Source organism: Oncorhynchus gorbuscha, linkage group LG05 (assembly GCF_021184085.1).
Source record: "Oncorhynchus gorbuscha isolate QuinsamMale2020 ecotype Even-year linkage group LG05, OgorEven_v1.0, whole genome shotgun sequence".
In the NCBI taxonomy this organism is placed as follows: domain Eukaryota; kingdom Metazoa; phylum Chordata; class Actinopteri; order Salmoniformes; family Salmonidae; genus Oncorhynchus; species Oncorhynchus gorbuscha.
In genome coordinates this window covers 55,220,526-55,236,684 of record NC_060177.1, presented here as the reverse complement: position 1 = coordinate 55,236,684, position 16,159 = coordinate 55,220,526, and the positions used below count along the sequence as shown (strand labels likewise).

Here is a 16,159-nt window from a genome sequence, read left to right as displayed (position 1 = left end):
TTAACTAGTTAGCGATTCACGTTTAACAGTGGCACTTTTTTCCCCCTCTTCTGAATCCCTGTCATGTTTTCCAGAATCGCGTCGCATCGATTAGCGAAAACAAATCGTAGGTCTCATTTAAGTGAACAGTCACGCAATGCTCAGCAAAAAAAAAACGTAGCTAGCAGCTAATTTACATTAGTTAGCAAGCTAACAAAATACCGGCAATAATGTTAAGCTTTGAAAAACTGGCAAACGGCGAAGAGGATCACACATAACTTACCTGATTATTGGTAACGTCACGGATTGTAGTTAATGTTTTAACAAGCCAGCTGATGAAATACAGCTAACTGGAAACAAATACAGGTAGCTAGTTAACCAGGCAGGTTGACTTGAATGCCCATTCGTTCACCCTCGTCCACTCTCTTATGGGTAGCGTTAAATAGCTATTTATCTTCTTGACACTTGTACGACCAACCAAATCAAGCTCCGCCTGCTTACCACTCAAGCTTGTCAACAAGTAGTCCGGATAATGACTAAATTGCATCCACAAGACTTGCGTAAACAAATATGCTATTTTAATGTTGACTGTCACCAGCTTCAGCCCTTGTAGCTAGCCCACTGTCGCTAGATGTCTTCAGTTCAAGCCAAGGAAACCGGCTGGGGAACATATTGAAACCGCAGTGTCGAGGTGATGATTGGATTGGTTTATAAGAAAGCCAATTACAAACAACAATGTGCTAACAGAGACCAATCAGATTGCTCAAGGCGGTGTTTTGCAGCGTTGAAAACGACTGACCCACTGGGCGTATTCGATTATGCTGAGCCGCGGGGCACCGGACATAGTCTGTCACGTCATCAGACGAAAACGCAGAGGAAGGCGCGCCCTTCTCAAATCAAACAGTCATCTGCACGGCTCGATCATTTTGTCAACAAGGCAGCATGGTGGATGGTCCAGAAACACACAACATATTATTATTTTTTCGATAAAATAAATGTTAGACTTTTCTAACTACTTTTAATTGGAAATGCAAATAAAGCGTTTTCATCAAAAGCAATCCATTTTGAATAGGAAACCACATAATCCTTGTAAATTACTACACGTGCTTAATTACGTCACTTTAGTTTTGAGACGACTTTGCTGTGGCTTTGAAGCGGGCACCTGGCTCACAACCGGGAGGCGGCCGTTCCAAATCGAATGCAATCAACCTTCAACCGATAGAAAAAAAAGCCTAAACGGGCGCCCGGTGTGATTAATCGAACCTCATCACTGGGAACTAAATGCCGCCTTCAAAACAACAGGAAACTCGGTAATATCCGACTTTAGTAGCCTAAAACAACAGGGAACTCTGAAAAGACTAGCTCCGCCTGGGAAAGTCGTTTTGAACGGTCAACTCAGAATCCAAAGTCGGTAACTTCGCCATCTTTCTTTTGCTCTGACTTTTCGACCTGAAGATCACTGACGTCATGATTTGACCTAGTTTTTGTCTGCGTTCTCAGTTGTCTTGAAAGCACCATTAGAGCTTACATTTTGAATGGCATACTTATTTACATTTTATGCGGACTGGGGATGAGGAAAATGCGTTATCTGAAAGGGAAAGTGTCAATAACATATTCGCATGTGGATATTTGTAATAAACTACATAACCAAAAGTGTGTGGACACCTGCTCGTGGAACATCTCATTTCAAAATCATGGGCATTAATATGGAATTGGTCCCCCCCCCCCCCTTTGCTGCCATAACAGCATCCACTCTTCTGGGAAGGCATTCCAGTAGATGTTGGAACAACGCTGCAGGGCCTTGCTTCCATTCTTCCACACCGATCTCGACAAATAATTTATGTGTGGACCTCGCTTTGTGCACGGGGGCATTGTCATGCTGAAACAGGAAAGGCTCTGCCACAAGATGGAAGCACATAATCGTCTGGACTTTAATATAATTGTATGCTGTAACATTAAGATTTCCCTTCACTGGAACTAAGGGGCCTGGACCGAACCAAGAAAAACAGCCCCAGACTTCCTGTTTCCATTACAGCTGTCGTGATTTTTTGTATATGGTGTGCTTAATCAAATAAAAACTGTGGATGAAACGTGGTTAGTGACACTTCTCTGAGAGGCTTTTATTTCAAAACTTTAAAAATCCGTGACCCGGAAGGACTTTTTTTGTGTGTTGCTGACGAGTCGCTGGTCCATGTGTTGTGGGAGCTGACATCAAGCTAACGTTAGAAACCTATGTTTAGATAAAAATGAGTTCTCAAAAGGGCAACGCATCGCGGTCGCGAGGACAAAAGCACCAAAACACGACTGCTTACAAGAACGACAAATATGGAGCAAGTGTTCAAGTAAAGGTAGGGTCTTATGACTGGCTGGCTAACGTACATTTGGAGCCACTCTGACAAGTCAGCTACAGTATGTTCACCATTTGTATGGATACTGCTGGGCTAATTGTAGCTCTACTGTTTTAATTTTCTCTGTGTGTATATCGGATGTTGTTATTGCAGATAGCAAACTCGAAGGTCCACGACGGGTTATGTCAACGCTGCAAGGAAGTTATTGAGTGGAAAGTCAAATACAACAAATACAAATCCCTTTCCCAACCTCGAACATGGTGAGTACAAGCACGAGTACACTCGTGGACACCTAACATTTCTTTCCATTCAAAATCCTATTTTCCTTCAACCTATTCCAACTTTAACCTGTATGGGGGGAAAGTATATGGTTTTTTTCAAACATCTTATGTTATTGTGGATGTATACTTGCCTTCCCATCAGTACTTACCCGTTTGTGATGATGTTAAATTGTGTTTCTTTCTTTTGGTTTTGAGAAGAAACACACCAGTACGTACACCAGACATACATCCCAGCTCAAAGTTATACAAGTACCAAAAAAATGGCAAACAAATTAGACAGCAAGGATCTTGATCCAGGATTGGATTCTCTGCTATTACCAAACGTAACTTGGTTTTGCATTTAGCACAACTTCAACAGTATAAGCTATCTAGCTGACAAACATTTAGTTGTGAATTCCATATTGTAACTAGATCCCCTGGCTGCACAAGTCTCGTCGTTGTGTGCTTGTAAACAAACACCACGTGACTGAGGACTACCGGTAAGCATCATAATTTAAACATTCTCAAAGTTGAAATGAAGAACGATCTTTATCTCCTAACATCTTGCACAAGTTGACTTTAGATATTTACTTTAAAAAGTAGCTACAAATATACAGGTCTATAAAACATTACAAGAAATAGTTTAAACGGTATTGAAAAACCATCCCGTGGCTATTTCCAAATACACCGGTATATGGTAGACAGTCCAAGCCTGTTACCGGTCGTCCCCGCCTCGCTAGCACCGCTAAGGCGACACCGTATGCTAGGTAGATTTCTTGTATGTTGGCCCCACCTGCTGTGTAACAGTCATCCTTAAGACTAGCTGGCTAAGCTAACAAACAGCCCTTGCCGTCGTTAACAGAACTGCGGAAAAGCAATGCCGATATTCTGGGGTGTAGGACACCGCCTACCGGTGTACGGTTCTTCTTTTGGGTTTATGGCGGCTGGCATCCAACGTTATTGTGCATTGTTGTCACCTACTGTACTGGTGGAGTGTCCCCGCCTCCTGTCTGTCCTAATTTAAGAATCGACCAATATAGGTATAAAGAGGGGTTCCTGCAATGATGGCCGCAATTGCACCCTTCACGATATCTCGGGGTCTGACTGTTTTTGTTCTCAGCTGTTAGCAGGCAACATTTAAAAAACTTTTTAAACTAGCGATTCAAAACGGATGATTAACTTATTTTTGTTCGAGTCATTACTGAATTAATGTAACAAATAAAACTTGAGACCTAGTAAACAATTAATTTCGACCCAGCGTTTATTTAAAACTCATTTTTTTCCTGAAATGTGTTCCGTAGACTTGGCAATTTAATTTAAGTTTTACAGTGTATATAATTTTGGTACTTACAAATTTAAATGGCTTTTCCACATCCATTGAATTGGCACTGGCTTCATCCATATGCACACATCGTGCCATTGTTGATAAGTTGACTTACTTAATGTTGGGATATTGATTTTTGTCAATGCACTCCCATTACTCAAAACCCTGAAAGGAGGAGTGCTAAGATGTTGTTGGCACATTGGCTTTAAATGCTCTTACTGGCCAGAGACGTCAACTATCCGGTGTATATACATCATTGCGGTTGAAACCTTGCAAGGAGACTTTTGAAAATGCACAACCAACATGTAAAAACTAATATATATGTATATAAAAAATTGCAACATACGTATTAATAATTGACACAAGTAGGAGCGCTACATCATTCGTGAGGGACATGTTTTTCTCTATACTTGTTTTAAATGTGGAAGACCGAGGGAAGCTTGTTGGATATTCCGTGTTTTTGTGTGTTTTAGTGTGAAATGTTCTCAGAAGACGGTGAAGGATGCATATCACGTCATTTGTAAAACCTGTGCCCTGAAGCTGGAGCTTTGTGCCAAGTGTGGGAAGAAAGAGGACATCGTAATTCCGTGAGTGTTCCTACTTCCTACGCTATGCTGTGTGTGAGTCTAAAGCCCACACACAATGGGCTAAGCTGGCAGAGATGTTGCTTGGGAACTGTGTTGTCTGTTTCGGGGTGGTGTTCAGAATGCAGCTTGTCAATCAAAGTCCAGAAAACATTCCTATAAGATAATCACAGCGTTTCAAAGACTGCTATCTACTGGAGGGAAACAAATATTGAGTGGCTGCGGATCCAACTTTTCTGGACCTTCCCGAGCACTTAAGGTCCCGACGCTTCAGTGCATTTGCGGGATTCTATACTTTACGCACAGTCTCTGCTCTTAGCTACTCTTATAAAACAAGTTACTCTGGCATATGGTGCTCATTTAATAAAGTTAGATCAAAGTGCAAGATAACAACATAATGATAGTATTCTAAATAGCAGAACTGAATATAATAGTATTCTACTGTAAGACGAAAACACCACCTAGTTTTGGGGATTTAAGGAATATTGTGCAAATGGTTGCATTTTTGTCTCATGTGGCCAAACCTCAACGGTGCGCTACTAGGCAAAATTCACTCACTGTACATCATTCAAAATAAGACTGTATAAATTCCTCAAGAAAATCTAAATTCACATCCCAGTGAAACTTACTGAGATCAAATGGTTTGTATGCAGATGCTGTATAGACGTTTCACCGGTAAAACTTGAGAGAATTGTCATTCATGATTGACAGTGAGAAATATGAAGTGAGGGAGACAACACTTTTTTTTTTACATAACGTAGAGGTAAATAACTGCATGCGCAGAATGTGATCCGCACATGTGCAGAAGCTTCGGGACCTTTCGCGCTCCGGAAGAATGGTACAGAAAAGTCATATCCGCAGCCAAAAACAAATCATCCAAATGTACCTTGTTCATTGTAGACTGGGGTTGGGCAACGTCACCCTGTGTCTTATTGTGATTATTTACCCATAAAGCATTGTGATTTACAGTGCTTTCGGAAAGTATTCAGACCCCTTCCCTTTTTACACATTTTGTTACATTACAGCCTTATTCTAAAATGTAATAAATAAAAAATCCCTCAATTTACACCCAATACCCCATAATGACAGCAAATTTATAAAATATAAAACATGAATACCTTATTTACATAAGTATTCAGATCTTTTGCTTTGAGACTCAATTGAGCTCAGGTGCATCCTGTTTTCATTGATCATCATTGATATTTCTACAACTTGGAGTCCACCTGTGGTAAATTCAATTGATAGGACATGATTTGGAAAGGCAAAGTGAGCAATCGGGGGGAATGTCCTTGGTCAGGAGGTGACCAAGAACCTGACAGTCACACTGACCGAGCTCCAGTGTTCCTCTGTGGAGATCGAGAACCTAACACGACGACAACCAGCTCTGCAGCACTAACAATCAGGACATTATGGTAGGGTGGCCAGACGGAAGCCACTCTTCAGTAAAAGGCACATGACAGCCCGCTTGGAGTTTGGCAAAAGGCAACTAAAGACTCTGACCATGAGAAACAAGATTTCTGGTCTGATAAAACCAAGATTGAAATCTTTGGTCTGAATGCCAAGCGCCACGTCTGAAGAAGACCTGGCACCATCGCTACGGTAAAGCATGGTGGTGGCAGCATCATGCTGTGATCTTTTCAGCAGCAGAGATTGGGAGACTAGTCAGGATCGAGGGAAAGATGAACAGAGCAAAGTACAGAGAGATCCTTGATGAAAACCTGCTCCAAAGCGCTCAGGGCCTGAGACTGGGCGAACGTTCACCTTCCAACAGGACATCGACCCTAAGCACACAGCCAAGACAACACAGCAGTGGTTTCCGGACAAGTCTCTGAATGTCCTTGAGTTGCCCAGCCATAGCCAGGACTTGAACCCGATCAAAAATCTCTTTAGAAACCTTAAAATATCTGTGCAGCGATGCTGCCCGTCCAACCTGACAGTGCTTGAGAGGATCTGCAGAGAAAAATTCGAAAAACTCCCCAAATACAGGTGTGCCAAGCTTGTAGTGTCATACTCAAGAAGACTCGAGGCTGTAATCGCTGCCAAAGGTGCTTCAACAATGTATTGAGTAAAGGGTCTGAATACTTATGTAAATGTGAGATTTCTGGGGTTAAAAATAAATACAAATTTGCCATTTCAAAACCTGTCATTATGGGTTATTGTGTCCATTTTTATTATCCTTTAAACTACTACTAGTTTGATGGTTGTAGCCATCAATTGTCCCATTAACAATCACCCATATTAGCAAACTTATTTCATTTCAAATTTCTCTAGTTTAGGCTACTTATCGTATTGAACGATATCCGAAAAATGACTGTGATAAGTGGTCGGTATCGATCATTTCCGGTTTATCGTCCCAGCGCTACCACACACCTCTCCAAAGTGTGCACAGTGAACGTCTTGTCGCACGAGGTGCTCAAGTTCAGAATAGCCGTCCGTCAAAACCCATACAGACCTGTGAAGTGCCGAGCCAGAGCTCTGACTTCATGTATAGCATGTTACTGTACAGGCACGGCGTTCAAATTTAGGCACTTATTGTCAAAATCTGCCATTTTCAACCTCAATACAGGTATGTAATGGATTTTAAACAATGTTCTTTATATTACACCCCAAATACTGTTAATTGACCCCGGGGTCAGTTGTAACATTACTCTCCATGTGTTTGATACAAAATCATGCATTCTCTGATTGCTTTAAAATACATTTTGTAGCAGATACTTGTAAATACCGGTGTATTTACAAGTTTGTATCTCATTTTGAACTCTCGCTATTAAAAAGCTTGGAGTAACTATCAAAAAGGTAAAAAGTGTTACAACTATCCAGTCCTCCCTACTTCGATTTCAATCGGCTTAAGTCTCTGAAGAACCTACAAAAAACCTAGGTCGACATTCCAGAAGTGTGTTGTTGGGCACTAGTAGTTTCAGGCTGTAAAAATCAAAGGGTTCCATTTGTCATTTTCTTTGGTTTTTAATTCAAATTCCTCCCAAAGGGTTAACACACAGAAGCAGGGAGAGGAAGAGGAGGAATACACCAATCAAAAGATGACCGGACGTACTCGGAGGAAGGAGGACTTCAATAAGCTTGATGATGACTTTGGTGACTTGGGCAGTGATGATGATGATGACTTTGCCAGTGACTCGGGTCCTGAGAAGGCAGGAAGCGGCAAGGCCCTTGTCCCTAATGTGGCACATGTTACTTTCAAAGACTAAAGACTGCTAAACCAGGATGATCCTAAATGTACCTCCTGTCCATTTTATTAATATACTTATCCTCTGATTATACATACTTTTGCTAAGAAGACTCATCACTAGATTTATTCACTCTAAAATACAATAGCCTACTTGTGTTGGTACGTTAAATGGACAAACCCCACTTTCAATAAACTGTTTTGTAGTAAATCCTATGAGAGCGCAATTTTTGTCATGCTTTGATGGGTTTAAAGAAGCATTATCTTGTTTTGTTTGTGAAGGAATAATCACAAGCACTACTGGATTGAAGTCATTATTGTGCCCCAGCAGCTGTTTTTGAACTTTTCCAGATACAGAAATACACACGTATGTACACATACGCCAAAAGATACATTTTGAGAAAATAGTGATTACTTTGATTTATTCTGACAATGTATTTTGACTAATATGCATTATTTCAGCTGAATGCTTTCCTCTGTAGGCCATAGTGGAACATCTTCTCTGTTTTCTCCCTTTTTAGAGCTACAAGTGGACCATAGTCTTTATGGTGAGTCGCACTAACTCGTTACCACACTATTAACATAATTAATTGATGATCTCAGTGGGTTTTATTTAGTGCCTTTGGTAATGACCACATGCCAGTTTTGTTCTGCTTATTCAAACACATGATCTAAAGTCCAATGACCTTAGTGCTCCTCCTGACTTAAAGGAATAGTTTACCCAAATAACAAAACAAAATGTGTTTCCTTACTTTGAAGGCGTAGTCTGTCCTCATGCATAGATTGCTTAAAGATACTACAATGATGAGTCTGTAGATGCTGCCTCAAATGTCCAGAGTGCACACTTTGCTACTTTCGAAAAATGTCTTAATTATTTAGATGCAGATATCAAAAGTATGCCAAACATATAGGGCTCCCGAGTGGAGCAGCGGTCTAAGGCTCTGAATCTCAGTGCTAGAGGCATCACTACAGACCCTGGTTCGATTCCAGGCTGTGTCAAACCCGGCCGTGATTGGGAGTCCCATAAGGTGGCGCACAATTGGCCCAGCATCGTCTGGGTTAGGCCGTCATTGTAAATAAGAATTTGCTCTTAACTGACTTGCCAAGTTAAATTGAATAAAAAATCTACCTTTTTTCTATTAATTGAATTTCAAGAAGATCCTAAACATAATAAACTTTGGGCCAAACTCGCATGGAATGCCCCCCGAGATTAAGACGAGTGTATCAATCATATTTCCTTTCTGCGTGAGGTGATCTGCGTCTTTCTATCAACTGGAACGTCTGTAGTTTGGGGCTGAAGCTGCGCCTGTTTGAAATTGTCTGGATTACGACATAGAAGTTGCTTAATACAATTGTCTTCTGGTTTATTTCATTTGAAGATGTTAGCTAATTTACTTAGCCTATTGGGACATTATATAAAGCACTATTAATCATTCGTATCCTAACAATCTCTTGATAGTTTTAACCATATTTTGAAGCAATACATTAGGCCTATTTTAAAAATATATTTTTTTTTACAAACGAGTAAAACAACGTTAGAGTTTAGGTTATGATATGGTTAGTCATATGAACTTGTGATATCCTTCTGAAACTAAGTGTCTACCATTGTGGTGTTTTTGAAATTGAGGAGTAGGCCTTTAATAAAAATGTTTTACCATTTTCAACGGGGTATTCAGTATTTTTTTGACCCAAACCATTTGGTTCCCTTACTTATAAGCCATTGGAAAAGCTCCTTGGTGTTTGGTATATTAACTCCTAGTATTGCACAACAGCTGGAATCCATCATGCAAGTTATTTGTTAAGCAAACTACACTGAACAAAAATGTAAACGCAACATGGTCCCATGTTTCATAAATTGAAATAAAAGATCCCAGAGAAGTTTAATACGCACAAAGTTTTTTCTCAAATTTTTTGCACAAATCTAGTTCTATTCCTATTGGTGATCATTTTCTCCTTTGCTGAGAAAATCTATCCACCTGACAGATGTGGTATATCAAGAAGCTGATTTAAACAGCACGATCGTTACACAGGTGCACCTTGTGCTGGGGACAATAAACGGTCACTCTTTAATATGCAGTTTTGTCATGCTACACAATGCCACAGATGTCTCAAGTTTTGAGGGAGCATGCAATTGGCATGCTGACTGGAGGAATGTCCACCAGAGAGCTGTTGCCAGAGAATGTTAATTTCTCTACCATAAGCCGCCTCCAATGTCATTTTAGAGAATTTGGCAGTACTTCCAACCGGCCTCACAAATGCAGACCACGTGTAACCACACCAGGCCAGGACCTCCACGTCCGGCTTCATCCCCTGCAGGATCGTCTGAGACCAGACACCCAGATAGTTGATGAAACTTTGTTTGCACAACCAAAGAATGTCTGTACAAACTGTCAGAAACCATCTCAGGGAAGCTCATCTGGTCTCGATCTGACTGCATTTCGGCATCGTAACCAACTTCAGGGGCAAATGCTCAACTTCGAAGACCACTGGCACGCTGGAGAAGTGTGTTCTTCACAGGTGAATCCCGGATTCAACTGTACCGGGCAGATGGCAGACCGCATGTATGGTGTCATGTGGGCGAGCAATTTACTAATGTCAACATTGTGAACAGAGTGCCCCATGATGGGGTTATGGTATGGGCAGTCATACAAATGCAATTGCATTTTATCAATGGCAATTTGAAAGCACAGAGCTACCGTGATGAGATCCTGAGGCCCAGTGTTGTGCCATTCATCTGCCTTCATCACCTCATATTTCAGCATGATAATGCACAGCCCCATGTCACAAGGATCTGTACACAATTCCTGGAAGCTGAATGTCCCAGTTCTTCCATGGCCTGCATACTCACCAGACATTTCATATGTTTGGGATGCTCTTGAACATGTTTGGTGGGATGCTCTTGATCAACATGTACCACAGTGTGTTCCAGTTCCCGCCAATATCCAGCAACTCCACACAGCCATTGAAGAGTGGGGCAACATTCCACAGGCCACAATCAAGAACTCTATGTGAAGGAGATGTTGCACAGCATGAGGCAAATGGTGGTCATACCAGATACTGAATGGTTTTCTGATCCACACCCCTACCTTTTTCTAAGGTATCTGTGACCGACCGATGCATATCTGTATTCCCAGTCATGTGAAATCCATAAATGAGGGCATAATTTATTTATTTCAATTTACTGATTTTAGTATCATGTCATGTTATTCAAATCTGTTCATTGACACCCCCCAGGAAGAATATGGCTCTTTTTAAACATTTAATGACAAGCGACCACTTAGATATGGTCATTTTCACGTTTTCATAAATTCTTAGAACGTTTGGGAGTTGTGAAAATTGTATAGCAGTATAGAGTGGGAAAGCGGCCGTGCGTTTGGACAATTAATAGACATTGCAGTAAATAAAACCGAATGAATACATCTGTCTAGGACCGGAGTCTACACAGACCGGTGCGCTATAGCCAGTCAGAGCTACAGTAGGCCTTCGCCACACGGACCTGCCATCATTCACTTTGAACTGAACTGTGTGTTTACAAGCAGTTGCAACAATGTGACTTCAGATCATTTGAACGCTTTTGCCAAAAGCCACAAAATACACCTGAATGGATTTCTGCATGATTTCTATATAAACACCACAGGGGTCCTCTTACATTTGTGGACTTTACAGTCCTATTGATCAAACAACCACGGGAAGCTAGTCTCTCTCCCTCAGTTATGCACATCAACAACAACAAGATCAACAACTAATGCTAGCCAGAGCAAGATGAGCTCAAAACGAAGGAACATTTAGATAAACCCTCTAACTTTTTTAACTAGTTGGCTGTCAAAATTGCACTAATAAATGATGGGGAATTGTAGCCTTCTCATCCTTCTACAGCTTCCCTGCCAATGCATGCTTGTCCCAACCAAGCACCCAAGCTAACTGACTAAAGTTGGCTAGCTACTTCCAGACACAAATGAGAGAACACCTCACTCTGACCATTTTACTCGCCCGTAGCAGAGCTGGATAGGCTGTTTACATGTTATCTAATGAGTTCTTGACTGACTCTTTTTGCCTACTTTACTGACACTGGTCATATTCAGCGACTGTTGCGCGTTTGTAAATTCATCAGTTCTGCTCTCTGGCACACTCAGACGAGTGCGCTGAAATCGGAGTTGATAGCCAAATTGAATTTACAAATGCAAGAGATATGCTAACTGGATAACAGTCGCTCAAGTTCTTGCTAGCTAACCAAATGACACCTGCATCTAGCTGTGTATAGCCACCGAAAAACTACACGAAGGGAAAAGTCAATCACTTACCCACTCCTCAGTCACTCACCCAATGGCATGACAAGACATCCTCCTAGCAGCTAAGTTAGCTAGCTATCTAGCTAACGTTGGGCTCTGTGTTTTTAGCTTGCTACAGTGGGGCAAAAAAGTATTTAGTCAGCCACCAATTGTGCAAGTTCTCCAACTTACAAAGATGAGAGAGGCCTGTAATTTTCATCATAGGTACACTTTAACTATGACACAAAATTAGAAAAAAAAGTCCAGAAAGTCACATCCTAGGATTTTGGGGGTTGTGCTTACAGCCCAACACTGTGCAGGACGTTTGGCAATTGCCAGAGAACACCAAGATTGGCAAATTCGCCACTGGCGCCATGTGCTCTTCACAGGTGAAAGCAGGTTCACGCCGTGGAGAATGTTCTGCTGCCTGCAACATCCTCCAGCATGACCGGTTTGGCGGTGGGTCAGTCATGGTGTGGGGTGACATTTCTTTGGGGGGCCGCACAGCCCTCCATGTGCTCGCCAGAGGTAGCCTGACTGCCATTAGGTACCGAGATGAGATCCTCAGACCCCCCCCCTCCCTCAGACCCCTTGTGAGACCATATGGTGGTGCGGTTGGCCCTGGGTTCCTCCTAATGCAAGACAATGCTTGACCTCATGTCGCTGGAGTGTGTCAGCAGTTCTTGCAAGAGGAAGGCATCGATGCTATGGACTGGCCTGCCCGTTCCCCAGACCTGAATCCAATTGAGCACATCTGGGACATCATGTCTCGCTCCACAGACTGTCCAGGAGTTTGAGGATGCTTTAGTCCAGGTCTGGGAGGAGATCCCTCAGGAGACCATCCGCCACCACATCAGGAGCATGCCCAGGCGTTGTAGGGAGGTCATACAGGCACATGGAGGCCACACACACTACTGAGCCTCATTTTGACTTGTTTTAAGGACATTACATCAAAGTTGGATCAGCCTGTAGTGTGGTTTTCCACTTTAGTTTTGAGTGTGACTCCAAATCCAGACCTCCATGGGTTGATAAATTTGATTTCCATTGATCATTTTTGTGTGATTTTGTTGTCAGCACATTCATCTATGTAAAGAAAAAAGTATTTAATAAGAATATTTCATTCATTCAGGTCTAGGATGTGTTATTTTAGTGTTCCCTTTATCTTTTTGAGCAGTGTATTAATCATGCATTGAACTGCATCCATCTATTCTGTCAACAATGCCTTAGTGTACGTCGTGGAACGTTGAGTCAAAAAGCGACTTTACAAAATATGTTTTGTAGCAAACTGGGAATTTGATAATTATATTATCAGTAAAAAATGTGTCATATCTGCAAAGTAGTTAAAACACTAATTTCCACTTTAAACTAGGTCACTGGTTACTTTTACTTAGTTCGATTGTGAAATGCTTTAATGGTTGTGTTTTTGTGTTCTTGTGAATATGTCTCTGTTTATGGGCTGCTTATCCTTTAACATCAGGCTGTGTGTGACTGCTGTCTTTCCGTCAGCCCTATGCAGTGGTGTTGTGGTGCCTGCAGGAGGTGTTATTGTCTAATTTTCCAAACCCCTCCTGTGAAGGAAAGGCACTGTGTGAAAAGTCCTGTTTACCTGTAGAATTTTCACTCTCATTCACCCTTTTTTTATTGAAAAAATACAAATGTGTTTAAGTCCACAACAATGCTTAAACCACATCAATCTGATTGGGTGGGCCTGGCTCCCCAGTGGATGGGACTGTGTTCACCCAGGCCTGTGTGTGTATAAGCCCCTAATGCAAACAGCACATGATGACAATTGTGCATCACAAATAGCCAGTGCTGTTTGTAGACATTTGTTTTGTATGGTTTACCTCTCCTGGCATGAAAAAGAAATGCCGCTTTTTGCAATGTCAAAATTATAATAAAAACAAAGTTAATTAGAGTTGCCTCTTAGTTCATTCTCCTTCCCTCACAAAAAAAACTGGAAAAAGTAGATTCTCAGCCCGGCTCCTCTATTCTAAGAGTTGATTCTGGTTGGGCAGGCCCGGTTTATGGTTTGCGCAACATTGTAACTTATCTTTGAGACCATTTCCTGGCCGTGGCTGTGTGAGAAGCGTGCAAGTATCTCTCTCATAACTACAATGAGATTAACTTTCTATGATCTCTCTATCCTGATAAACATGAGTCTGCAACTCTCATCTCTCCAGCTGTGCACTTCATCATTTATTTCCTTATGGAATATTTCAAATACAGTCTGGAAAGGAAATGGGTCCTGCTGAAAACAAAAGACCAACATATTTGATCAACTTCCAAATGATGTTTTACAAAAGATTGAGAGAGGCTTTTGGCACTAGTGCATTGGCCATCACCAGCAAGCTGCTCATCATTGGGTGAGTCAGTGAAATTTGAAAGCATTTTTATTACTATAATTTCCTCCACATATTGTAGCCTACAATACTTTGTCTCCACAGCGCCTAGGCCATTGATGGATACAAGACAAGGCCGTCATGGTAAATAAGAGTTTGTTCTTAACTGACTTGCCTATTTAAATCAACGTTTTTAAAATTATTGATCTTTTGTGAGGTATATTTAACGATTCTGCCAAAGTCTCCAGTCATGTGAAATGATTTAGAATTGCAATGAAATGCTTTTTCAAAAGGGCAATTTTTTTCCTGGACCCTAGGCTACACACTTAAAAAAAAAACTGTACTGCTCTATGCCACTACGCAAATGCGATTAAATGCATGCAATACTTTTATTTTTTTAATCTGTTCAGAACTCCCCTGGTTTGGTTTGCCTACAGTTTGTTAATTTGATTTAGCATAGCATGGTAGATATCATACGGTGAAATGTATTTCCTAACCTACCGGTTACCAATGTGATTCTTCTGTGAGCTGCTCCACGCCAAAACCAGTTGAGCGCTGCACACTCTTGCTGCCTGCAGATGGTATTCTGTTGAAACTAGGCTGTGTGGCGTGCATGTGAATATATTTCACGAATTTTGCGATCGTGTAGGCTGTTGTGCATGATTTCTCTATTGTATTACACAATTAATAAGTCGTATACCTCCACTACACTAGCGTGATACGCACCAGTAGGGATTAATAAGTGACTATATGTAATACCCACTGAAAAACAAACGAGGGTATACATAGTATACCTGCCTACTCTACATGAGTGCGCTGGTATTACGGTTGCTGTCCTTTCAGAATCACGAACCTGTCCCACACGGAAGGAATGCCGAAAGGTTCACCATTGCGCAAACATGTATATAATAGATATAAAGACTTAGGATATTGTTTCAAGAAAGCAGTGTATATATTTGGCCTGGCGAAGCGGTTTTGTGCGCTGACTGGATGGAAACTGATCATTTAGTATTTTGTTTTACCTGGCTGGTCTCGGGAAGACGGTATGAATTCTCACTGTCCGAGGCTAAATCAAGACGGAGTACAAATGTATCCAAGACCGAGAGACACCGTGGTCTCGAGTACTACAACACTGTTAGTGCACATAAAGATGTAGGCTTATTCAATTAATATCTCTTGAACAAATAAAAAAACGTGAAATTCTGGTGTCCTATTTTGACTGCGAAATATAGCAACTATAGTCTAATTGTCAACCAGAAATTCATGACAATCACTGGATTAGGTAATCATGCATTCCTGCTTGGACGTGTTAAATGAGACAACGTATTTATTGGATAACTCCATAGTCTATTATACGTCTTAGTAAAGCACTATGAATTACTTTAAGATTATTTGTGATTTGGGTCCAACCAAATCATGGGGCTGGTACCAACTGTAAAAGTTAGTGGCACCAGTGACTCCCCGGAAAATGTTAGTCTGGAGCCCTGGAATAGCAATGAACACTTATGGTAGGTATTGATTCAGCATAATGCATTTGATGGGCACTAATTTGCAATATAACTTCTAAATCCTTAGTTTGGGTTTTCTAAAGTATAAAGCAGGAACAAACAGAGAACAAGAAGTTCACAGTATTGGCAGTGAAGATGATACAGCTATTGCTGCTTCTACACAGGCAGCCAATTCAAATTGGTCAAAAGGCCAATTGGTGGGAAAAAAGCAATAAGAGTAGCTCTGAAAAAGAGATGTGAAAAGATCTGATGTGATTGGTCAAAAATCCAATTAGTGGGGGGAAAAGATCAGAATTAGGCTGCCTGTGTAAACGCAGCACAACAGGGAGGCAAACAAAATAGCTAGAACAGAGACTCGGTCATAG

General features: G+C 41.2%; 1 protein-coding gene across 1 annotated transcript; it reads left to right on the top strand.

Annotated features, from left to right (window-relative positions):
• Positions 1-1,169: 1,169 nt before the first annotated feature.
• On the top strand, positions 1,170-7,895 carry LOC124036089 (uncharacterized protein C9orf85 homolog). The gene is made up of 4 exons (XM_046350233.1): positions 1,170-2,327; positions 2,481-2,587; positions 4,385-4,498; positions 7,482-7,895. Exons 1-4 carry the CDS (start codon positions 2,226-2,228, stop codon positions 7,699-7,701), a joined length of 543 nt encoding a protein of 180 aa, XP_046206189.1. The 5' UTR covers positions 1,170-2,225; the 3' UTR covers positions 7,702-7,895.
• The last annotated feature ends 8,264 nt before the right edge of the window (positions 7,896-16,159 follow it).

What these genes read in the sequence shown, in the direction of transcription:
- LOC124036089 (XM_046350233.1), top strand. Translation starts at nt 2,226, where the DNA reads ATGAGTTCTCAAAAGGGCAACGCATCGCGGTCGCGAGGACAAAAGCAC. An exon ending in GAGCAAGTGTTCAAGTAAAG is followed by an intron (nt 2,328 to 2,480) that starts GTAGGGTCTTAT and finishes TTGTTATTGCAG; the next exon opens with ATAGCAAACTCGAAGGTCCA. An exon ending in CTTTCCCAACCTCGAACATG is followed by an intron (nt 2,588 to 4,384) that starts GTGAGTACAAGC and finishes TGTGTGTTTTAG; the next exon opens with TGTGAAATGTTCTCAGAAGA.